Below are 26,159 nucleotides of genomic sequence, written 5' to 3'. Positions count from 1 at the left end.
AAGGAAGAGAATTGCAGAAGGAAACTTACCAATGGATTGTGCTTCAATTGTGGAGAAAAAGGTCCACATCAAGCCAAACTGTCCGAAGTTAACTCCACCTGCAAACAACAAGAACACTAAAAATGCTAGAGCAACTGCAGATGAAGCCAAGATGATTTCGGACGTCATAGCTGGTGCGTTCTTAGTTAATGATATTTTTTGCTAAAGTATTATTTGACTCTGGTGCAAACCAAAGTTTTATCAATACTTCGGTTTGCAAACTTCTAAATCAATCATTAACTAAACTACCACAAGAATGTCTAGTAGAAACAGAAAATGGAGAAACCATTAGGATTTCTGAAATCTTGCAGGGAGCAAGAATAGAAATTTTTAATCAAAAGTTTATTGCAAACCTCTACCCAATGAATCTGGTAGGATTCGACGTCGTGTTAGGAATGGATTGGTTAATAGCCAATAGAGCCAATATTTTATGTGATCAAAAGTCAATTCAAGTAAATTCACCAAGAGGTGAAAAGATCACAATTAAAGGAGATAAACCATTTAGATCCACTAAATTCATCTCTGTGATGAAAACTGCAAATTATATAAGAAAAGGATCTATAGTATATTTGATTTCTATAATCACTAGCACTAAAGGAAAAGAACTAAAAGACATTCCAATAGTGTCCCAGTTTTCAGATGTATTTCCAGAAGAATTGCCAGGATTACCGCCAGACAGGGAAGTTGAATTCAGAATTCACCTACTACCAGGGACAGCACCGATTGCCAAAGCACCTTACCGTTTGGCACCCGCCGAAATGCAGGAACTGAAGAAACAATTAGATGAATTGTTGGAAAAAGGGTTCATACAGCCAAGATCATCGCCATGGGGAGCATCGATTTTGGTTGTTAAAAAGAAGGACAGATCAATGCGTATGTGCATTGATTACCGTGAATTAAACAAGGTCACGATTAAGAACCGGTATCCATTACCAAGAATCGATAATCTGTTCGATCAACTGCAGGGAGCTCGATTTTTCTCTAAAATCGATTTAAGATCAGGATATCATCAATTAAAGGTACATGAAGAGGACATTCCTAAAACTGCATTCAGAACAAGTTATGGCCATTATGAATTTACTGTCATGCCATTTGGTTTAACCAATGCCCCAGCCGCATTTATGGACATGATGAACCGAACATGTAAGCCATATTTGGATAAATTCATAATTGTCTTCATAGATGATATTCTAATTTACTCTAAGAGTAGAGAGGAACATGCAAAGCATTTGCACTTACTTTTAAGTCTATTAAGTAAGGAAAAGCTTTATGCTAAGTTTTCCAAATGCGAGTTTTGGTTAGAACAGGTACAATTTCTTGGACACTTAGTTGATCATGAAGGAATTCATGTAGATCCAACAAAGATCGAGGCAATTACCAAATGGAAAACCCCTGAGTCCCCAACTGAGGTTAGAAGTTTCTTAGGATTGGCCGGTTATTATAAAAGATTTATTCGAGATTTTTCTAGAATAGCCATTCCTTTAACCAAGTTAACCTGTAAATCTATTAAGTTTGAATGGGGACCAAAACAAGAAGAAGCCTTTAGAATTCTTAAGCAAAGATTAACGCATGCACCCATACTAGCGTTACCAGAAGGAACTGAAGACTTTGTAGTCTATTGTGACGCTTCCAAGTTAGGTTATGGATGTGTATTGATGCAACGTCAAAAGGTGATAGCTTACGCATCTAGGCAGCTTAAGAATCACAAAGAGAATTATTCAACCCATGACTTAGAACTAGGAGCGATAATTTTTGCCCTTAAGATTTGGAGACATTATCTTTATGGTAGTAAGTTTACCATATTCACAGATCATAAGAGTTTAAGGTATGTTTTTGGGCAAAAAGAATTGAATATGAGACAAAGACGCTGGATGGAAATGCTTAGTGATTACGATTGTGATATTCAATATCATAAAGGAAAGGCAAATGTAGTGGCCGATGCTTTAAGTCGAAAGTATCATGAAAAGCCAAAAAGGGTACGTTCTCTTAAGTTAAATCTACAAATAGATTTAAATGATCAAATTAGAAAAGCACAAGAATCAGTAATCAAGGATGATACTGAAAAGTTAAAAGGTATGATTAAAGAATTAGAACAAGGAACAGATGGAATTTGGAGATTCTATAAAAAAAGAATGTGGATACCTAAATTAGGAAACCTACGTCACCGTATATTAGAAGAAGCTCATAAGTCTAAATATATGATGCATCCAGGAAGTGATAAGATGTACCTTGATTTAAGGAAAAATTTCTGGTGGATAGGAATGAAAAAGGATATAGCAGCTTATGTTTCTAAATGTTTAACTTGTTCACAAGTCAAAGCTGAACACCAAAAACCCTCAGGTTTGTTGCAACAATTAGAAATGCCAGTGTGGAAATGGGAATTGATAACAATGGATTTTGTTACCAAGTTACCCAAAACCAGAAAAGGTAATGATACAATCTGGGTGATTGTAGATAGGCTAACTAAGTCAGCTCATTTCTTACCAATGAAGGAAACTTTCAGTATGGAATAGTTAGCCAAATTATATGTAAATGAAATTGTTTCATTACATAGAATACCTTTATCAATTGTTTCTGATAGGGATAGCCGTTTTACCTCTCATTTTTGGGCAAGTTTCCAAAAAGCAATGGGAACCAAGTTGAATCTAAGCACAACTTACCATCCTCAAACGGACGGACAAGGTAAAAGAACAATTCAGACAATGGAAGACATGCTTAGAGCTTGTGTATTTGATTTTGGAGGTAATTGGGATGATCACTTACCTTTAATAGAATTTTCTTATAATAACAGTTCTCACACAAGTATCAATGTTGCACCATTCGAAGCACTTTATGGACGTAAGTGCCGCACCCCAGTCTGTTGGGCAGAAATTGGGGAAAAGCAACTATCTGGACCTGAGATAGTGCAAGAAACAACCGACAAGATTATTCAAGTCAAAGAACGATTGAAAGCAGCACGTGATCGACAAAAGAGCTACGCTGATAACAGACTTAAGCCATTGGAATTTCAAGTAGGTAATAAAGTATTGTTAAAAGTCTCTCCTTGGAAAGGAGTGGTAAGATTCATCAAAAGAGGAAAGCTAAGCCCCAGGTATATTGGACCTTTTGAAATTATTAAAAGAATAGGACCTGTAGCCTATCAGCTACAACTACCAGAGGAAATGGCAGGAATACATGACGTGTTTCATGTATATAATCTCAAGAAATGCCTAGCTGATGAATCACTTGTAGTACCTCTTAAAGATATAGAGGTAAATGAACAACTTAAATTTGTAGAAAGGCCTCTACAGATTGAAGATAGGAAAGTTAAGAATCTCAAGCATAAGAGATTAGTTCTGATCAAAGTAAAGTGGGACTCCAAACGAGGACCTGAGTACACATGGGAGCTTGAATCAGAAATGCAAAAGAAATATCCACACCTATTCCAGTAGATCTCGGGGACGAGCTCTAAAACAAGGTGGGGAGGATGTAACAATCCTCAAGAAAACCGACGTCCCCGTAATTTTTCCGACACCCTAAAAAAATTTAAAATGTCCTAATATGTCTTTAAATATACCACATATGCGAAAACGGGCCTCAAATACAATATAGTATTAAAAAACAAAATTTAAAATCTGAAACTTAAGCTGAGGCGGGCCGCGTAGACCCACCTCAATCCTTACGCGGGCGGTATAAGGGTTGTAACCTAAATTCGTTTGATTTCTTAAGTTCAGGCGGGCCGCGTAAGACCCACCATTAGTTTACGCGGGCCGCGAGAGTCCTAAATTGTGGCGCAGCCCGGTGCAGGCACGTGGCTCAACACCCGGCGGACCTACATGCTGACCCAGCTAAGCTACTCGTTGACCCAGGGTTAACTCGGGCCGCGTAAGGCTTTGCCTTATCTTACGCGGGCCGCGAGAGAGTCAGGATCAGCACCTATAAATAGAACGCATCGGATCTCAGTCGAATTCGCTCATTTTCATTTCTCAATCTCAAAATTCTGAATAGTAGAAGTAATACACGGGTATTATACCCCCTAAATAGCGAGGTTCTGCTATGATGTAAGTATTATAACCCCTGGAGACGTATTAGATACTCTGTCCGATTGATCTAGGGTTCCGTAACGGCTGTCGTGGTTCTGCCCGATGTAGTCGTTGGAATACCATCTCGGGGAGGGTATTACTAATGTTAAAATGGGTTATTATACTAACACACGTGCATTTGTGTAATTTATAGATTATTCCCAGGAAATCTTGACTGAAAACCCTAAGACAGCAATGTGAGTTTATCCACTTTTTGAAAATATTTTATTAATTGTTTTTACAAAACCTTAAATACTTTTCCATGCGAATCGCAGTTATTGAGTATTTGTAAGAATACAATTATCATGGGTATGTTGGGGTTTTGTATACAAAATTTGTTACCACCTGGTCAAGGAGTAACATTTCCACAAGTCAGGTCTGACAGTACCAACGGGTGATAATTGGTATAACTTGGAAACAAATGTAATTGCGAGATCGCCCTCAATACTGTACACTGTGAAATGATTTTACTTAAACTTGATTAAACTGAGATTCACTCACCAATATTTCCCACTGACAAAATGTTTTTAAAAGGCATTTCAGGTAACAAAATGTGAAAGCGAAATAGAAGCCAGCTGGACAGCACTGAAGGCTTGGAAAAGTGGCAATAAAGTTACCTAAGAATAAAATAGATGTTTTTGTTAAATAAATAGGATTTATTCCTATAAAAGTGTGTATACTGAAAACTTGGGTTTTACCCATGTGTTTAATATTATAAAATGTGGTGGTTTACTCTGCTAAAATATTTCCTAACTACGGTCCTGATGAAAAATTCCGCTGCCAAATTGGACAATAACGCGATACCACCGAAACTGGCTCGCGGCCGCCCGTTCCCAGGGACTAGGGATCGGGGGTTGCGACAGTAAAACACCCAAGTTGGTTTAAAATGTTACAACTAATGATATATAATATTTTGTTTGCAACTGTATGTATAAAAGTAATAACTTACTGAGATTGTGTTGATAATGGAAGAGTTGCATATCTAATTTTGTTTCAAGAATACCTTCAATTCTCAATAATACCCAAAATGCCCCTGAAACAATTTTGCAATCTTTAATCGACTTTGACACATTAAAAAATGTGACCCATAAAAAATCACATGTTCTGACCCGTTATCCTTCCCAACCGGGTCAAACAGATTAAGTGTTGTCCGGTGTGGATTTTCTCTAAATTATTTTTGGCGTTAGTTATTACCTTTCAAATGGTCCTAAACGATAAAGGTCAAACAAATCAAAATGTTAAAGAAACATTCTTCCTCAGCCGATCAATCAACTTGATCAAAATCATAATACAAAAATTCTTCACACAACATTCAATCGACTAATAAAAAAAAGTTACATGGCAAGAAAAAAAGGAAATACCTATAATATCTCCTTGGTACGGTAGCACAAAGTTGTAGTTTTGTGTATATATCGCAAGTGGAGAAAAGAATATATGTGTAAGGACAATTATAAAAATAGTTATCACATAAAGGACAATGTCATAAATCACGGGTGGAGAAAAGGGTTACATATGTAACATAGGTAAAAATGATGACACTAACTCACTTGAAAGTAACACGGCAATAAACCTAAGACTAAAAGATAAAATGATAAAATTAGGAAAAAAGGGCTCTGCAGACCTTGAACTCGGAATAGTTCATTTGGTGAGAACAGAGGTTACGACACGCTCTAAATGGCATTAGTTCTAGCGATTGAACAACCTACTAAAAAGTAAAACTTTATTTAAGTTTATCACTTCCTCTTTTACCTAAGTAACAATATTATATCTGCTAAAAATACACAATGATATAGCTTTTATGTTCACGACTTGCACTCAAACTCATCTTCGGAACTCACACATAATTACACTTACACTTTCCGATGATCCTTCCGAGCTTCATATTCTCTAAATGTCAATTCGTAACATGGCTTAAACATGTGGTTTCGTCTGGAGCCATATTGAACACCTCATTAACTACAAATTGTAAGAGCTTGGTTGGTCAGTTGAAGATCTGTGTTTGTCTTATGATGGCACATAGTGGTTTCAGGATTTTAGTTGGATCGTCATAGCCTTCTTGGATGGCTATTTCAAAGCAACTTTTTTCAGCATCATAGTATGGTGTTATGTGATGGTGCCATATATGACTATATACATTCAAATCTCAAAAAACTAATATACTAATATACCTGGTATATTCCAATTGAATCTTCAAAAGCCTCTTTTTTACTGTTACAAAACAGAACAAATCTAGATGAAATTTTACTTGTGTAGGTTAAACTCCCACATGACCACATATCAAACTAAAATCACTAAAATCAAAATATCTAGATGAAACTGGACATAAAAATGCCTTGATATGAAAAGAAATATAACAAATAACCTTCGAATCAAGTCAAGGAAGAGAGAAAAACACGCAATTTGGAGAATCGCTCCTTCTTCTGCTTACGAAACTCGTCATTTTGATACGAACAAAACCCTAATTCGATTTTATTTAAAATATACGAACAAAACCCCCATCTTACGTGATCGGTTTGATTTGCTATGTGGAAGTTGCCAACGCCTTTCAGGTTGATCTAGTCACCGATTCGTCACCACTACAGAACACCATCGTCGACCATTGTGGTGGTGGAGCTGTTCAATGTAAAGGGTGCGGGCGGTTCGTGGCAGTGGTGGACCTGTTCAGCGTACATCGTTCATGGTGGTGATGTGGAGAGAAAGATTGGATGAAACAATTTGATTAGGGTTGCGAATAGAAGGGGATTTCTCCCCGTATACAACAAAGGAAATAGATTTAAATAAAAGTCAAAGTTCACGTGATATGAGCATGCTCAAAACCACCGACCTTTCTCTTTAATGTTATATAAATTATTATTATTGTTATTGTTATTATTATTATTATTATTATTATTATTATTATTATTATTATTAAATAATAACCTGCGACAAGATAAACGAACCATTTAACTGACGAGTCAAATGTGTATAATTCAACATACACAACTAACCGTTAGTTATTAACCGTTATATGGATATGGCAACTAACGGGTTTGTGCACACGGGCCCAAGCCCAACCCAACTCACCTAAACCTAAACCCTAGACTATATAAAGAAAATTATAACCTACTTCTCTCTGTTCTCTAAGAAAACCCTAACCCACACTTCCCTAATGTGCGGCCGCACCCCCCTGTACCCCTCTCTTCCTTCGACGACCGGAGCCGGCACTTCGGCGATGTTCTACGGCAAGCAAACCACACCCCAAACATAGCTCTCTTGTACCACCATACACACAGACCCGAGAGAGAGGGAGAGAGTAGCAGAGAGAGGAGAGACAACGATAATGGTTGACGGTGGCCGAAACCATGGCGACAATGATGGAAGATGGCAGCGCCGTCAATACCGGTGATCGGAGGGGCCGTGACTGACGCCTGAGACACCTATGTTTCGCGTCACACTCGAGATACGAAGCTCTGGCAACGAACCGAGTTTCCGGTAGAACTCTGATTAACCGCAAAACATCGGAGGTAAACTTGTATGTTTAATCTTCTTCTCATCTTCATATCTGCATTTGATGGTTCATCCTTCTTACAAAAAAGATTGCAGTACTAAATGGTTGCAAGTGGTGGACTACGACTAAGGTAGTGTCAGAGCAGCGGCGACGTGTGGTGGTGCCAGTAGCCACGAAGGACTGGGACGATGGCAGTGTGTAACTATCAATTTCATTATTATCGGTTAGTATATTTATCACAGAGTGGCTTGAATTTCTTGTGGTTATATGTATAATTGTAGAGTATTTAGTGTATATGAGATAAGCATGTTAGTATGATTTGGGCACAAACTGTTTTTTAAATTGATTAGGATTCTTTTTGTGTGATGTTTGTGTTTGAATGATGATAGGTTCACGAATTGGTTAAACAATCCTAAACCCGGATCTGTCGAAGCTTTAATATGTTTGCTTGTTGTTAAATGATGACTGTTTCTGTGCTCTTGTAAAAAGTATATATATATGCGATATTATGTTAATAATGACAAGAATCCTATGATAGATGTTGAAATCTGATTTAGATAAATAAAACGAGGGTCTTTAAACATGCTATTGAAACGAAACCATAAATCCAATTGACGAGTCACATGATAGGTAGAAACATCAGTGAGACATGATTAACTTGTTTGTTAAATAAGGATAAATTGTTAGGCTTAGATGTTGTTGGAAATAATACTAAAATCTGTGTTGCTGGATTCATGATTGAAAAACCATTTGTTGAATTGATTATGAAAAAGCTGAATGAAAGGTGTTTAGATTTAGTCGTTACCAAGGGTAACCTTCCCTGCATATCGTACAAACTCGCATCGCACATCGCACACCTGTGTGTGTGAGGAATGTCACACACTTGGGAAGGTACAACCTGTGATGCACTTCATACCCCAGTCATGTAAACCGCACATTCTGCATCATACACTCATGTGAGGTACAAATTGTTATATAGAATGTATAACCAAACAATGCATGCCGCACTAGCATGACCGCACACTGCTAATGTATAACTGGCTGATGCACATTGTATAGCTAGGAACTGCATGACCGCACACCAGCAAGTAGGTCGCACACTTGCTGGTGGCCCGGACACTCTCTGTTGGGCCATTAAATGAATGGGCCGCACACTATATCCTCACCTCGCACACGTGATAGTCGCATACTTAAATATATTGTATAATTTTATCTGCATATTGTAAAACCCTGTCTTACATGACCACACACTTGTCGGTAGGTCGCACACTTTCGTGTGGACCGCACACTAGTAAAAGCCCATGACTATGGTTAAATCGCACACACATACAATACATTTGAATTATGATAAAATGTGATGATAATTGTGAATGTGTATACATGTTAGTATAACATAGAGTAACTGCTATTTGAACGCTATGTGTTAGACACGCGTAATTAATACGTGATGTTACTTGCATAACAAACCTAACAAACATTGGTAACCATGATAAGGTGTGGTTGACCAACCTAACACAAGTAATTTATCTGCCGAGCAAAGCAAAGGTGAGTTCACAACTTTTTACTAAAAGCATGTGTTCCCGGTGGTCGGGAAACGGAATGAAAAACACTTTCCTTGGTTTGGGATTGCTTACTATTCCTAGTTTGGGATACGCTAAACAGTATAAACAACACTTTCCCTGGTTTGGGTTTGCTTAATATTCCTGGTTTGGAATACGCTTGAATGGTACAAACAACACTTTCCCTGGTTTGGGATTGCTTACTCTTCCTGGTTTGGAATATAGTTAATTACTATTTATATTAGATGCAACAAGTGTACTAAACGAAACTCTATCACGGAATCCCCACTTACTATATCGATTAGTCACCAGGGCCTGGCGAACCGGTTATTAGCTGATAGAGTTATTTAGGTTTCACCAACCTTACAACGTGCCTAGAGAGGATCGGTCGTGAACTAATAGACTCAGGCAAACCGTCAATGATGTTAGACATTGACACACGGGGCAAACAAATATGAGGTCGCAGAGTATTCGATATAACGCAGTTTAGTAACTTACATACGGGGTAGCTCTCCATGGCATGATATAAATGAGTAATTAAACAAAAAAAAATTTGGAAATAAAACTGGAGAGTTGTGAACTCGTTAACTCGCCAACTTTATATTGACACCCTGCTGCATGCTTTGCAAGTTGCTCGTTACAGCTTTGGACAGACATTGCAATCGACTAGAGTGCGTGGTTTGTAAGTTTCATGTTAACGTATAATTAAAGAACTTGTGGTTTTTAATTATGATGGGTTCTCTTTACATTTCTGCTGCTAAATTAAATTGCATTTTTGGATATCTAAACTTAGAAACTAATAGTGTTAACTGGGAAAAATTTTAACATACGTAAATGGTTCAACATGATTAGTGGTTAGGATCCTGGTCAGTAACACGTCTCGCGGTAGTACTCCGCGTGTGGATTTTGAGGGTGTGATAGAGGCCATTTATAAAAACCGCAAGGAGAAAAATCGATGTTTATAGCGGCACCCTTTCTATGGAATTTGATGGGGAGGTAATCATTTTAATATAGATGATGCCATGGGTACCCAAGTGATGTCTCGTCTTTGAATTATATAGATGTCACTAAACCACTAACTGATGAATGTTTTGAGTTGTCTAACCATGATGTTCAAGCATTAGTGTCAAACAAAAGCAATGATGAAACTGCGGCAAAAGAACTTACTGAAAAGTTCGAGCGTGGAGAGAATCTAATGGATGTCATGACCCTCATGGACAAACGGAAGAAAACAAAGTACAGAGCAGCAAAATTAAAATTACAAACAAAGTACAGAGAATCTAATGGATGTCATGACCCTCATGAAGGATCATCTTGCCGGTACACACAAAGATGCTGCCCCTTGTCTTACGGTGCCCGTTGAAGTGAAGGACGAAATTAAGCAATACTTGAAGGCTTTTCAGGATTCTAAGTTTGCTGCCCAACGCAACTTTGAAGAAAACGTCGAAAGTGGGGCATATTACACAGGTAGTAGCGCTAGTGTTAGCAATCGTGGCGTTAGAGGACCAATGGATCGGCATGTGCATGTGGTGAGTGAAGGAGGATCAAAACCGACCGAAACAATGCCACCGATGAGTGCTAAAGAGCACCGGAATCAAGTTTGTTTGGATATCGGGAGATTCTTTTACGAGAATGGAATCCCGTTTAACGCAGCAACTAGTCCTTCATTTACTAGTATGCTACGTTCGGTTGGTAACTTTGGACGAGGATTGAAGCCTCCTACGATGCACGAGTTAAGGACTTGGATCCTTAAAGAAGAAGTTAAAACAACCACCGAAATGGTGAATGACATCAAAGCAACCTGGAAGACAACCGGGGTTTCATTGTTATCAGACGGTTGGTCAGACATGCGAAACCAAAGTCTAATAAACTTTTTGGTCAACAATCAATATGGAACAGTTTTTTTGAAAACGGTTGATGCATCGAATTGTGTTAAAGATGCTGAAAAAATTTTTGAATTGCTTGATGGGGTTATTGAAGAAATTGGGGAAGATATAGTCGTTCAAGTGGTGACCGACAACACAAGTAACTACAAAAAGGCCGGAGAGATGTTAATGAAGAAGAGGAAGAAATTGTATTGGACCCCATGTGCCGCCCATTGCATCGACTTGATGCTTGAAAAAATTGGGGAATTGCCACAACACAAAAATGCTTTGCTTAAAGCAAAAAAAGTTAGCAATTTCATTTATAATCATAATTGGGTGTTGACTTTGGCAAGAAAGATTCTTGGGAAAAATCTTCTTCAACCGGCCGCCACAAGATTCTCCACGGCTTTTTTGACGATTCAATGTCTTTATGATTCTAAAGATGCTTTGCAACAAATGTTCGTTTCTAATGATTGGAAGAATTGTGCTTGGGCTAAGAAAGACGATGGAAAAAATGCAAAGAAAATAATTATGGATGAGATATATTTTTGGCCTAGTGTGGTCTATAACCTTCAAACCACAAGCCCACTAGTTGAAGTGTTGAGGATCGTTGATGGTGAGCAAACACCCGCAATGGGATTTCTCTATGGAGTGATGGACGCGTGCAAAGAAAAGATTGCAAAGAACTTTAATAATGTCGAAGCGTCTTACAAAGAGATATGGGACATCATCGATGAAAAATGGGACTTTCAAATGCACCGCGATCTGCATGCGGCTGCCTACTATCTAAATCCTAAATTTCGATGGAGTCCCAATATTTCACAGCATCCAGAGATTAAGAGAGGGTTGTATGATGTCATGGAACGACTCGTGAAGGACACCGAAGTGTACATGAAGATTGAAGAACAACTAATTCTTTACAAGGAAAAGAAAGGATTATTTGGTTATAGGGGTTCGTTGGCAACTTATCAAACACGTCCATCGGGTAAAATATTTGCTAGTTATGTTATTATAGACTTATAGTTTGTATAAATTAAATAATTAACTAACTAATTTCTTAACATATATAGTTTTATGGTGGGGAGAATATGGAGATGATACCCCGGAACTCAAGGCCTTTGCAATGAAGATTTTGGGTCTTACGTGTTCGGCTTCAGCTTGTGAACGTAATTGGAGTACGTTCAATCAAGTCCATACAAAGAGACGAAACCGGTTGACCACCGAGAGGATGGACGATTTGGTGTTCATCATGTACAATAGAAAGCTGAAGCAAAAATTTGTAAAAAGGTCCAATTTAAAAGAAGGTGAAGATCCTTTACTTGTTGAACACATCATGTCTGATGATGAGTGGATAGCCGACCCAAGAGATGATGATGATGAAGATGCAATTGAAGATGATGCGGCAAATGTGGAGGAAAGTGACGAGGTCATTAGAACAACAAGAGGTAGTGGGGCAACTAAAACACGTAGAGGTGGTGGGATAATTGAGCGAGGCGGTGGAAGTTCCTCATCTAAGAAAAGGAAAGTCGCCCTTCATTTGATTGACGAGGATGACGATGATGAGGATTGGGTTGAGGAAGATTGTGAGGATGATGAAGATGATGTTTGTTATGCTATTTGAGTTGATTAGAAACTATTTGTGTTTTTTTATGTTAAGTATTTGATGAAATTTGAATCTTTTTTTATGTTTTTGAACTGCTGGATCTAATGAAATTTGATGAGAAAAGTCATTTTTTGATGTTAAATATTTACTATTTTATGATATATATAATTTTAATATTTATTTATTAATACCGCCTCAGCCTTACGCCTCGTTCCGCTTAAATACTTACGCCTCGTGAGGCGAAGGGAAAACGCCCCGATACTCGTTTCCGTTTTTTTAAACCTTGCCTGTGGTTTCACTTTCGTAACTATTTCAGTTCATTCACTTAACACCGTCCATTTTAATCGTTAAGTTTTTAATGAAATGCCTAAAATACCCTTGTTAGTTTTATAACCATTTATGTGATTAACTATACTTTAGGGACTTCTTATGTAAATTCTATTTTTAAAACATAATATATTATTACTAATATTATATTATATAACCCTACAAAAAGTAACTTGAAGTATGTCATAGTAACTTAATATTGTGTCTCTTTCCAACACACCCTTTCGCACACTATACAACACATCCTTTTGCATAAAATAAACACACCCTTTCATGTATCATGGCAAGCCCATTCTCACATAATCACACCCTTTCATTTCACCCGTTCATATTATAATAATAATTAATAATTAATAAGGCACATCCTTTTACTTTTAAACAACAACCCACCTTTCACATATAATAATAATAACAATTAATAAGGCACATCCTTTCACTTTTAAACAACAGCCCACGTTACACATAATATAATATATATATATATATATATATATATATATATATATATATATATATATATATATATATATAGGTAGAGGATCCTGTAAAAAGTGCTCAAAGTGTGAGAAGTGTAAGAAGTGTATTATAACACTATATATAATACTATATAACACCATTTAAACACCGTATAACAATATGTAACACCATATAATACCATATAACACTATGTAACACTATATATCATTATATAACAAATATAACACTATACATCTATCATAGACATGCTATCAGACAACCTATAGTGTTATATTTGTTATACAATGATATATAGTGTTACATAGTGTTATATGGTATTATATGGTGTTACATATTGTTATACGGTGTTTATATGGTGTTATATAGTATTATATATAGTGTTATAATACACTTCTTACACTTCTCACACTTTGAGCACTTTTTACACTATCCTTACCCTATATATATAAACAATATATTATATACTAAATTAATTACAATAAACTGATTTCATACTATCGTTTTCGAATGATCAATTTTACAAATTTATTTTCGAAACATAAAAATAAAATATGCAATCCCAAGAGAGCGACTGATTATTTTTAACGAACATAACTGTTGAAAGCCAATGATGCATTGCGTTGTGAAACGGTATTATAACCTTTGTTTCTTTTTATAGGAATACATGTTTCTTTATAAAAGACACAACGGCAACGCTTCGGTAAATGACACAACACTTCGGCTAGGGTACCAATACCCTATATATAGCATCCATCAAATTATAATCCTAAGTTTGCACGCATAATCAAGTCAATCATCCATGTTTGACACAAATCCAATCATTCAAACTCAAGGAAAACAAACAAAGTTAAAGCCATGACGGTTTTATCCAACCATTGCATGGCTTTGTCAACAATGTGTGACGGTTTCCAGAATCAAATAATTCTCCGTTCGTCTCTAATATGGGAGGGTATTTTTCATTTTTTTCTGTGTATTTTCACCTCGGTTAAGTTTACACTCTTTCGTTTCATGTTAACAATTTGTATATGTATTTTTGTTTCTAGAGTTCGAAAGAAAAACAGAGTCTAAATATATAAACGTACAGAGTCAAATCCACTCAAAACTTTAAAGAAAGAGAATCAAATAGAGAAATTGAATGCGGAAGCATCGTTAATTTCATACAAATCAAGGCCCAAAAAACCATCAATCCTCTATAAACGACAACCAAAAAGCACACAAAGTATAACATTTCAAAATTAAAATCCGTGAAATTCTAACGAACGACAACCAAAAAGCACACAATATTATAACATTTCAAAATTAAAATCCGTGAAATTCTAACGAAATCGGCAAAAAGAAATTCGCTTAATCAGAATCGGCGAACAATAGCCAGATCTAGGGATTCCAATCACTAGCCAAGTATTTTGATGACCAGAAACTTCGACGATAAAGTCGCATGTGCATTTCTAGGGTCAAGTTGTTCTACAAAGGCTTCTAATTGTAAGAATTGTAAGAAGGATTTATAGAGTGACAAGTGTCTAATGACCTAAAACTAAACCCACTACATCACCACCAAAAACCTAAACACCCACCCCCACCCCACCCCACCACCACCCAAAAACCTAACCCCCCCACCCCCCTCGGCAAAAAAAAACCTATACCTCACTAAAAAACCCCCAAAAAACCTAAACCCCCCCCACCCCCCGGCAAAAAAATATATATATATATATTTTTTTAGGGTGGGTGATGTGTGTGGGGGGGGGGTGTTTAGGTTTTTGGTGGTGGTGGATGTTTAAGATTTTTTTTTTTTTTGTAGTGGGGTTTTTTTGTGTAGTGGGTCTTTTTAGGTTATTGAACACTTGTCACTCTATAAATCCTTCTTACACTTGTTACAATTAGGATCCTTTGTATTTGATCCTAATCTTGCATTTCTATGTCTGGTTTAAATTGTTAGATTTACAAAATCCGTTCAATTTGTTTTGAAATATTGTGGTGGTTTAAGTTGTATTTCATTTGGGTAAAATTGGGTTGGAGTTTTTAAAAGACAAATATTGTGAGCCAGTTGTGGTATTCATCGGTATTCGTTAGCAAGGGTTTGGTTAGTGGGCTGTTAGTTTAGTTTGGGTTGATGAAGTTTTTTTTAATTATACTTTATTATTTTTTGTTCTTATATTATATGTATATATAGGTTGTAAAATTGCATGCAAATCATCTAACGTGTTTTTTCACTATTAGAAATAAATAATAATATATATGTAGGCTTAAAAGATAAAATCAAAGGTAATTTTGAACAGGAAGATATTCGAATTGATTTTTAAATGATTGGATGATTTGTAATTATTTGTTTAAGATTTGCTGTTCAGATATGTTTATCTAGATTCGTGATTTATTCAAACTTGGTTTTAATTGTTCTTGATCTTTTTTTTGAACGGCAGCAAGACACTGGTGCGAACCAACTTTGATTTTATTTCCTGAAACAATTTTGATGATGGTTTCATGATGAATTGGTCGATTTGATTAAACAGGATGATTTTTAATGATTGGAGTTATTAAAGGCGGTAATAATATATGTGTAAATCTGATTGTTAGAAACTTTTCAAAAACGAAATACATGATTTAACGAAAGATAGCAAATTAAAACCAAACATGTTTCTTCTTCCCCCTTAATGCAAGCTGCTGTTAAAAAAATCCTAGCAAGAATTTTAGACCTGTGTGGCAATTTAGACCTTTGTTGTATCAACTAAAGAACTTTTGCATCTTATATAGTAATACTAAAGATTATTATAATCAACATCCGCGCGTTTGCACGGGGTAGCGTCAACTCGTTATTATTAAAAATCAATGGTGGGACCCACCTCTCTCTCTCTCCCGTATCTCTCTCTTTCTCCAGAGAACCATCTGCATTCAAACTCTTAATTTACCCCAATTTCATCTTCATATCTTCCTCCATAACCAAACCCTAATTTCACTCTCTACACTCATAATCCCTAGAATCCACCAATTCCTCCACATTTCACCTTCAATTCCAAAAATCTGCACTCAATTTCACAATAAATCCATCAGTTTCACACCTTTCAAGCTATTCACAGATTCATCAATGGTGAAATTAAGTAACCTCAAACACACACTCTCATTAGACTCATCATCTTCAAAACCGATAACGAACAACACTCAGAGTCAAGAAACTCGTGAAAACCGTCACAAAAATAGGTTTACGGAGATGGTTTATCTGGAAGTTACAAATTTGAAGGTAAAACCAGAGTAGTAGGTTTGAGTGATCTGTGTGCTTCTTGGCAGATTTGTAAGAAAGAAAATTGGAAGTTTCGGTTTCAAGTTTGAGATCTGAGTTGTGTTGTTCTTCGGAAATTAAACAACCAAATATAATTTTGAATAACAATTCATTTTATGACGGTAAGCTGATTTAGGGATTCAAAGGTGTTGTTTGGTGTTTGAACGAAGTGTGCGCAGTTGGTTCAGGAGGTGACCGGAGATGGAAACGGTGGTTGCATGAGGGTGGTTGTTAGGTGGGCGGTGGTGGTATGGTGATGGGTTGAAATGAGTTTTGTTTTCTAATTTCTGCAATTTGTTTTTTTTGTTTATATATATAGTTTTTTAATAGAGGGGTATTTTAGGCATTTCATAAAAAAAACTTAACGGTAAAATGAACGGTTTTAAGTGAGTGTATTGAAATAGTTACGAAAGTGAAACCACAGGAACTGCAATGGCAATTTTTAAACTAATGGACTGAAATAGTGATTTTTGACAAACCACCAGGACGAAAAACGTAATTAGCTCCTTTTATTTTAATTTTATAAAAAATACAAAAAACAAAACAAAAAAAAAATAGTTAAAAGTTTAACTAGGCCGCATTGAATTTCCTTACAAAAATGGCCCGGTCAGGTGAAAGTTGGTTTTTACTACAGAACCTTAATCCGGCCATGTTAAAAATTCTATAAAAAGTGACCGAGCATGTTCAAATATATTAAAAACATTCAGGTCCTTGGCCCGGGCGTGTCAAACCCTCACCCGGCCGGGTGAACATTCTGTGAGAAAAAAGTGGGAGGGCAAGTTTAGAGCTAATAATAATAATAAATAGAGGAAATTGCTAAAATCGTCCATGAGGTTTTGGGCATGTTTGCAAGTTTCATCCAAAATAAGTTTTTTTTGTGCCAAATTGCCCTTCATGTTTGGCAGATTTTGCCATTTTCATCCAATTCACTAACTGGTTTTATTTTTTATGTTAACTAAGGGCTAATTTAGACATTTAAGCTTTTTATATTTTTTATTTTCTTTCTAAACTTTAATAAAAAAAAACAATTCACTATATCAGCCACACAAAAAAAAAAAAAAACTATGATTCCTCTTTTCAATCTCAGATGCCATTCTTATTCTTTATCTTTTAAAACAAACACAGCCAAACCCTAAATCCTTATCTTTTCAGCCGCATACAATTCTCACGCCATCATCTTCTTTAATAACTTTCAAATCGCTGGTCAAACAATTGTAGTTGCTCACTTGAAAACTTACAATAGATCTGAATCACAGGTAACGTCATCGTTCAACAAACAACAATTTTTGAACAAAAAACAACCAAACGTCAACGGCGGTCTCTAGATCTGTATCTCTCTCTAAACTGAGCAGCGGTGGCGGTTGGGGTGATAGTGGTGCCAATGGTTATTGTGGCAGCGCCGGTGATTATTTGGGTGGTGGAGGCGATGGTGGAGATAGGGTAATGGTGGTGCCGACGGTTGTTGTGGCAGCGATGGTGGTTGTTGAGGTGATGGAAGAGGCGGTGGTTGTTGGGGTGATGGTTGTTTTAAGGAGGCGGTTGGTGGAGATATGGTTGTTCAATTGATTTGGGTTACAAATAGGAATTTGATTAGTGGGTATCAGATAAAAGATTGTAATTATTTTTTTCTTTTGATTTGAATTTGATTAGTTGAATTTGATAAGTTGCAGATAAAAACTTATTATCTCTAAATGCTAAACCACATCAGTAGCCCCACCCCTTAACCCCTCCACACGACACAACCATCCACCATCTCCACCTCTCATCTATCGCACACACACCCTCACTACCCGTTGTTTACCGACTACCACTACCCTTAGCCGTCTCTTCCAACAACCGCTGGTACACCGTCGCTTCTCCTCCAGCCTCACACACCATGCCCCTCTCGTCTTCCTCATCTATCTACCTACAACCACCGGAAGCCGTCGCGCACCTTCGTCTTTAATCGGCGTCTGTCACCACACCACGCCATCACCACCTCCCTTATCGCCGTTCGCCATTTAGAGGAAATCAGTTTCAATAGTGATGCCCTTGATAATTGTTGATAAACCAACCATCGTGGAAATATGAGTGAAACGAAATAAACAACCGCAACCGCCTTAGTAGATTCCTTACACACTCATCTTCGAGCCTTGAGCCTTGAGGACGATGCTATATCTTAAGCTTGGGGAGGTTGAGATTAGATGTAATGTCCGTATTCTCATTCTATCATGCATTACTTAGTTTGTAGTTAGTTACATTTTGCATTAGTTTTGCATATAGGATTTTTAGTTTGTTTTCATGTTCATTGCATTTAGGTTGTAGATACATGCATCTGTTGAAAATGATTTGTGAAAAATGAGATGATATAAAAATTCTGGCATGTCAAAGCTTATGCGTGAAATGGTAACTTTGGGGAAGAAAACATTGATAACTTGGGATGTGTTAATAGGCTCAGCCCTAACTTAGAAACGCCAATGTTGTATGCAATAACCTTAAATATATATGTGTTTGATTTCCCATCTTGATGCTTGTGTCAAAGATTGAGTCCCGACAAAAATCAATTGAGTTGCATATCTTCTATCACACACCATGTTCCCATATCATGACACCTCCATAATTACATCTACAAAATTAAAAGGTGAAAAATTAACCTCATAGGTTATTATAGTTAAATAAATAAAAAAGAAAAAACGAAAAAAACGAGAGAGAAAAAAAGGGGTAAAAGAGCACAATGTATGCCAAAAATCTGAAAAAAGTCGAAATCGAAAAAAATATTTGAGCAAATTAGGGAGAAAAATCCCGACCCCTTAAAAAACGGATAAGAAGATAATAACTATTGTGTCATGGTTTGGGTGCATGGTCCCCTCAAGTGTGGTTTTGGAAATCTTAAAAAAGCCGTGAGGTTGGGTAGATGTTCGCCACAAGTATCAGGCGTGGGGACAATTGAACCATGATGGTAATTATGTATATTATAACGCAGAAAACAATTGGTTGTGATTAAGCAGGTTTGAGTTTAAAGGGACACAAAATATCAACAGTCGTGGTTACACGTGTTAGTAGTTTCCGGTTTCGAATGAATGTAACAAGAGTTGACAATGTTGGATGTGATCTCATTATAGGTTTGTTTTCCAGAATAAAAAAAGCGAGATAGAAAAAAATATTAAGCATGCATGTGTATTGTTTTTCGTATTTGCTTCTCGGTTTATTCTTGTTCTTGATTTCCTTGAGGACAAGGAAAGGTTTAAGCCTGGGGAGATTTGTTCGTTGCATTTTTAGGCACGTTTTATAGCATATATTTATATTAAAATTTCACCACATATTATGCATATTTCATATTCATACCTCATTATTTTGTGAAACACTTATTATGGTGGAATGGAGTCTACTTTGGATCGTTTAATGTTTTTTGTAGATGTGAGTCGTTAGCAAGGAACTACCTGTTGATGGGCGAGTTTGGAGTTATAAAAGAAAAAAAAGAGTATGCAATTGTTTGAAGCAGATACTCAAGACACGAGCAAATGAAACATATTGAAAATGGAGTTTAACTAATTATATAGTTTAATTAATTAAATATATATTTAGTTGGAGGTGACGTTGCTATTATTTAAAAGAGAAACCAGTTGGTTGCCATTTAATTAGATGGGCCTCATGGCCCATAAAACGTACGAGACTGAAAAGGAAATAGAGGCTAACAATTAAAAAGGATCCTAACGATTATCACGCAGAAAATAGGAAGAATCTTCGACGGCTGGAATTCGAGATCGAAGAAAGCATTATTTTGGTGATCTAGAGCAATTAACTGTTTAGTGAGTTTTAGTTTTTGATGTTTTGTTTCGTATTTGGATTGATTATTTTAGCCATCATGTCTGGCTAGACTTTTATAGTTTCAACATCGGGGTTTATTTTCTTTGATGGTTCATAAACTTATGTGAAACAAGCACGCTAGATTCAATCATTTTAGTGGTTTGTTTGTGTGATTCTTGTTTTTAATACGGATCCAATCCGGAAAATATATGATTATTAGTAAACCTGATCAATTTATTAATTTTTCTAATAAAGTTCATCAAGATTTTAATCTCTAATCAGATTTTAAATTTTGATAAAAAGAACAAATAATGGTTCAAGTATGTATATGTATATGTCTATGAATTTGAATTTATTATAGAATCATACAATGTAGTTAAACATACCGAACGACATGTGTGTTTGGTTATAATTGATACTTCTATCACGCAACCGACACACTAAGATCCGAACGGCGTGAACTTAGAGTAGCAGGTTGGCTCTAACCGACAAACTGCGCTTGGTTAGACATTATATGGAGTGGATATCCGAACCGCGTGACATCTAGTATTGATACAAACTATTATTTAAAAGGATCATTGCACCATGACCGTTAATGATCATAAGTAAGTCGAACCGAATCAAGAAATTCCTCTGGTGTTGAAATTAGTTTTTAAAATCTGAATTTTATAATCACTTTAATTATCATTTCTTTTTATTCCTACAAAATCTAAAAATAAATATTGATTTTACATTCTAGTTTAAACTAAACCCCCCCCCCCCTCCCCCCCTTCAAAACAACTGTATATGTGTCTAAAGCGTTAGCATAATTAGCTAATTTGTATCTCTGTGGACACGAACCTGATTTCCATTCATACTATTTTTAGTGTGTCAAAGTAGGTTTATTTTATATTTATTTGCTGGATTCAACACCCAACGCGGTCCCCTGGTATTCTCAAAAAATGTAGGTCTTGGCAACATAAAAAATTGAACCCAAAATTATGGTTAAGGTGAAATGAATTAAAAAATTAAGATCTTGCTGTTAGAGCAACGACTTGTACTTGAGACATCTACAATATCTTGAACATTTAAAAAAGTCAACTTTGTTTAGAAAATATTTTTAAAAAGTGAACATCTTTTTGTTACTTAACTTGCGTAATATGAATTATATCATCTTTATAAAAGAAGCATTTACAAGCTTAAAACTCATATCGTTTTTTTATTAAACCCCAGTAAAACACACGGGGTCTATAACCTATATTCATTATCATAGGTTTGAAGCTCATAAAATTAGAGACTGGTTTTATGTTTTCATAAGGGTGTTAGTCACAAAAATTATTTACCCATCTTATTTACCAGATGGGTGATGTAGAAAGTATTTACAAAAGGGGTAAAATATTATATTCTTTTATTTAAAAATTGTTAATTGGAGAAATCGTCAAGTGTATTCTGGCAACCATGGAATGACTCTGGGATCCAATCTAAGCACCCACACATTACTCGCTTCCTTTTCTTCTTTAATACCATAAAATTTAATATGGTATAACCATGATAAATGTTTGAATTGCTTCCTCTCTTTTAAATAAGAAATACTTAAGTTCAACAATTTGGGTCTCCGATAACATTTTTCAAGAAATGGCTCTTCAACACTAGGTCAACCAACAGTCGTTAACCGGCAAGGTCGATGTTCTCTCAGGAATACTAACGTTCGACAACAACTCTGGCCTCTCTTCATCACATCGTGACTTGGCCCTAAGTCTTCACAGTCTTGGTCTTCATTTCTGAAGGGGTATTGAAGGGGTATGGTCCCAGATCTCGCGTCAGCATCGACCGCGAGTGACCATTACCCTTATCAAAACCCCCACTAGCTAAACAACCTACTTATGTCCGTGCGGGAACGCATCGACACAGTGGTTGAATCCAATCTGTCCAGTGATGGAGGACAACTTACCTGGAATATGAGAACGGTATAGCGATACGGCTGTCACCGCATCTGGTGTATGAAAACGGAAGTATTCACAGCGATGCGGCCTGGCACCGCATCCAGTGAACACTTCTATCAATACAGAGAAGCTGGATAACAACAACAGTCACCACAGCTGACGATGCGGCCTGGCACCGCATCTCGCGTATTTCTTGATCAGAAGAGTAGGACGCGAGAACATCTACAGTTACCGCAGACAGCGATGCGGCTTGCACCGCACCCTATCTACTCATCAAGTGGGACTGACACCACAGAGCAAGTAGCACCAATGGCAGCCGCCTGTCAAGGCTACGTAAGCAGCAGACTGACGTGGCGTCGCCTCCCCGGCCGACATGTCTGACACACCTGCAAAGGTGCAGCATGCCGTCAGTCTATCCATCTACCTCCTCCTTCACTCCTCGGCTATAAACACCAACCCCAAACCAGGTTTGAGGTATCTCTTCACAACTCTCTCACTACTACTACTATCATACTTTGCTTCCTAAGCAGACTACTGATTCTCACGCCGGAGAGTGGTAACAAGGAGCACCCCCCACCCCATCCTCCTTGTTACGAGTCACGGTTTGTTTCCTTGTGTAGGAGATCAACCCACCGGTGACCAGCCAGCGATCCTCGAGAGGAAGGGATTAACCCTTCTTGACGAGACTAGTGAGTTAACCCTGCCCGGTTAACCATTGTTTCATCATTATCGCCCACCGCTACTCTTAGCACTTTTTCAACCATCCTTCTCCCTCTAAAAAAATAATGACTGATCACCAAAACAACACTACCGGGGATAATCTACTCCCCACCAACCCAGGGAATGCGGGGACAGCTCCCCTAGACCCAAATCCGGGCCACATTGGCACCTCCACGCAAAGGGGTCCATCCCTAATGTTCGGACACGGCCTATCACAGTACGCATCTGTGATCCCTCCGGACATGGACCCTCACACCTGGTATAACCAGCAGGCCGCCCTGCTGGCCGCAACATATAACCGAGCTTGCGCTAAAGCGCAAATATAGGCCGGGCCTACCCCGGCACCAACCACACCTGCGGGTCGTATTTTACAATACGACGGCAGGGCACCCTCACGTTCAGCCTCGAGAAGCAGGCGTGAGGACCGCAGATCCTCTTACTGTGAGGTCTGCACATTAAATGAGGACGGCTCCTCATATGGGTACCGCACCAGAGGACCAATACAAAGCCGCCTAGGCCCCCAAGGTGGTAATAGGCGGCAATCCACAGTCCACCGCAGTTCCGGCATCCAAAGCCTGCTGGGACCGCTGCCCCAGTATGAAGGTTATTCCTCCCACTCATCCACGCAACACATACCTCAGGGCTGCAAAGCGCCCTGAAAACCAGCCCTACAGGCCGAAAACTCAAAATTCGCCCCGCGAATTGCCCACGCCCATGTCACCACAACAAAATTCCCATTCAACATTGGGAAATACAGCGGTTCGTCCGACCCGGACGACCACATGAACGTTTTCATGGGCGCGGGATGCAACGGCCAGTGGGATGAACCCACTTGGTGCAATTTTTTTCCCCTAGACCCTCACAGGTCTGGCAAGGGCTTGGTTCGATTCTTTGCCAGTGGCGTCACTGGTCTCATTCGAGGACTTGCATGCAAAGTTCCTCGCCCATTTCAGCCAGCAACGACGTCACGAACGTGATTCGTTAGACGTCATAAATATCTGCCGAAGGAACGACGAATCTCTAGAAGCATTCGTCGTCCGGTACAATAAAGAGTGCCTAGAAATAGGTGACGTGGCAGACCAAATGGCACGAAACCATTTCATCAAGGCCGTCAGGGACAAGCAGATGATTATGACCATCTCTGGCAAGGAGGGCTTGCATAAAAAATGGGAAGATGTCATGGCTGCAGTCAAGACATACGCCCAGACGCAGCGGTCCCTTGAACCGCATATGTCAAAGGCACAGCCCCAAGCCAAAACCTCCCACCAGGGGTCCAAGCGTAACAATAAACGCAACCGGAACGTTGGAAATCGCGACAGCATTTCCAAACCATACTTCCCGCGGACCAACCCGTTTGACCCAAGGAACCATAATCCCCAACGGGACAACCGGGCGCCAAAGAAAGATTCTCGGGACCGCAACTGGAACGAGATCACTGTGTCGCCAAGTGAAGTCCTTCTTACGGACGCACAGATCTTGTGACCGGCCCAACCAATGAAGTCCAAGAAAAATCAGGATCTCACTCTTTATTGTGAGTATCATAAGGACTCGGGCCACACCACAAACAACTGCATCAGTCTCCGGCTGGAGATTGAGCGTGCCTTAAAAGAGGCGAAACTACAACATCTTTTGCCAGGTGGGCAGAAACCCACCAAGCGCATCACCCCTCATGGCGAAGGCACCTCCTCAGGGAAGAGGACCATGTATGTGGCCTCAACCCACAAGATCAACGGAGGTAAAGGTAGGCCGCGCAAGGCGGCGAGAAGACCGGACAATGACTGGAAAGACGAGCAAGTCGTCTTTCCAAAAGTCCGAGGCGGCTCGCGCGACAGACGCGCCGTCGTTATTATAGGCCAACTGGCTCATTATTGCACCGAGCGTCTATTCATCGACCCGGGCAGTACTTCCGATATCATCTATGAGCAATGCTTCAACCAGTTCGATCAGGAGGACAAAGATCGGTTGCAAGCAGTGGACTACCCGTTGGCCGGGTTCGTAGGGAAAACTTTCTTTCCCCTCGCCCAAATTACGTTTCCTGTGCGCCTTACCAACGGAAGGCACACACGAACAGAAGAGGTAAACTTCATGGTTTTACCTCATACCTCCAGATATGACGTGCTCCTTGGGAGAGAATCCCAATGTGATTTCAATATGATTACGTCCGTACCCCACTCTACGGTCGGTTTCCCAACCGAAACGGGGGTCGCGATAATCTATGCACGCAGAGACATCATGATGTCGGACGAAATACGTGCGACCAAGATAGCAAGACCTACCCCCAACAACCAACCAGAAAAATGGGTTCTCAACGCGAGATACCCAAAACAAAAGGTTACGTTGGGCCACGCCTTGTCCCCCAACACCAAAGCGCACCTGAAGCAGCTTCTCTTTAGGAACCAAGACATTTTTGCGTGGACAGCCGCAGACATGACTGGGGTCCCGCGTGAAATTGCGCAACATTGCTTAAATACCATGCCAGGTATTAAGCCGGTGATCCAAGGCCAATGCCACCTTGGATCCGCTAAAAATCAGGCGATGCATGAGCAGGTGGAAGAACTGCTCTCTGCAGGCATCCTGCGGGAAGTTAAATACCAGACTTGGTTATCCAAACCAGTCATGGTAGAAAAACCATCCAGGGGCTGGCGCATGTGCGTCGATTACAAAGATCTCAACAAAGCCTGTCCCAAGGATTGTTACGCACTTCCGGAAATCGATGAAAAAGTCGACAACCTCGCACCATTCAGATGGAAGTGTTTCCTCGATTGCCATAAAGGCTACCACCAAGTACAGATGGCAATCGAGGATGAAGACAAAACGGCATTCCGCACTCCCACCGGGAATTACTGCTATACAAAAATGCCGTTTGAGTTGCGCAACGCGGGCGCAACCTATCAAAAACTGATGAACGACACTTTCTGCCGGCAAATAAGCAAAAGTGTCGAAATCTACATGGACGACCTAGTCGTCATGAGCATGGAGGAAGATACCATGCTCACTGATATTGAACGAACATTCCAAACTCTCCGAAGCGTTAACATAAAGCTC

General features: G+C 38.6%; 1 protein-coding gene across 1 annotated transcript; it reads left to right on the top strand.

The window, feature by feature from the left end:
• The first annotated feature begins 10,429 nt into the window (after nucleotides 1-10,429).
• On the top strand, nucleotides 10,430-12,632 carry LOC110876209. The gene is made up of 2 exons (XM_022124386.1): nucleotides 10,430-11,996; nucleotides 12,082-12,632. The coding sequence occupies exons 1-2, from the start codon at nucleotides 10,430-10,432 to the stop codon at nucleotides 12,630-12,632; spliced, it is 2,118 nt and encodes a 705-aa protein (XP_021980078.1).
• Nucleotides 12,633-26,159: the final 13,527 nt, after the last annotated feature.

This window comes from Helianthus annuus, chromosome 6 (assembly GCF_002127325.2).
Source record: "Helianthus annuus cultivar XRQ/B chromosome 6, HanXRQr2.0-SUNRISE, whole genome shotgun sequence".
Taxonomy (NCBI): Eukaryota; Viridiplantae; Streptophyta; class Magnoliopsida; order Asterales; family Asteraceae; genus Helianthus; species Helianthus annuus.
The sequence above is the reverse complement of the archived record's forward strand: the minus strand, read 5'-3'. Positions and strand labels throughout refer to the sequence as shown.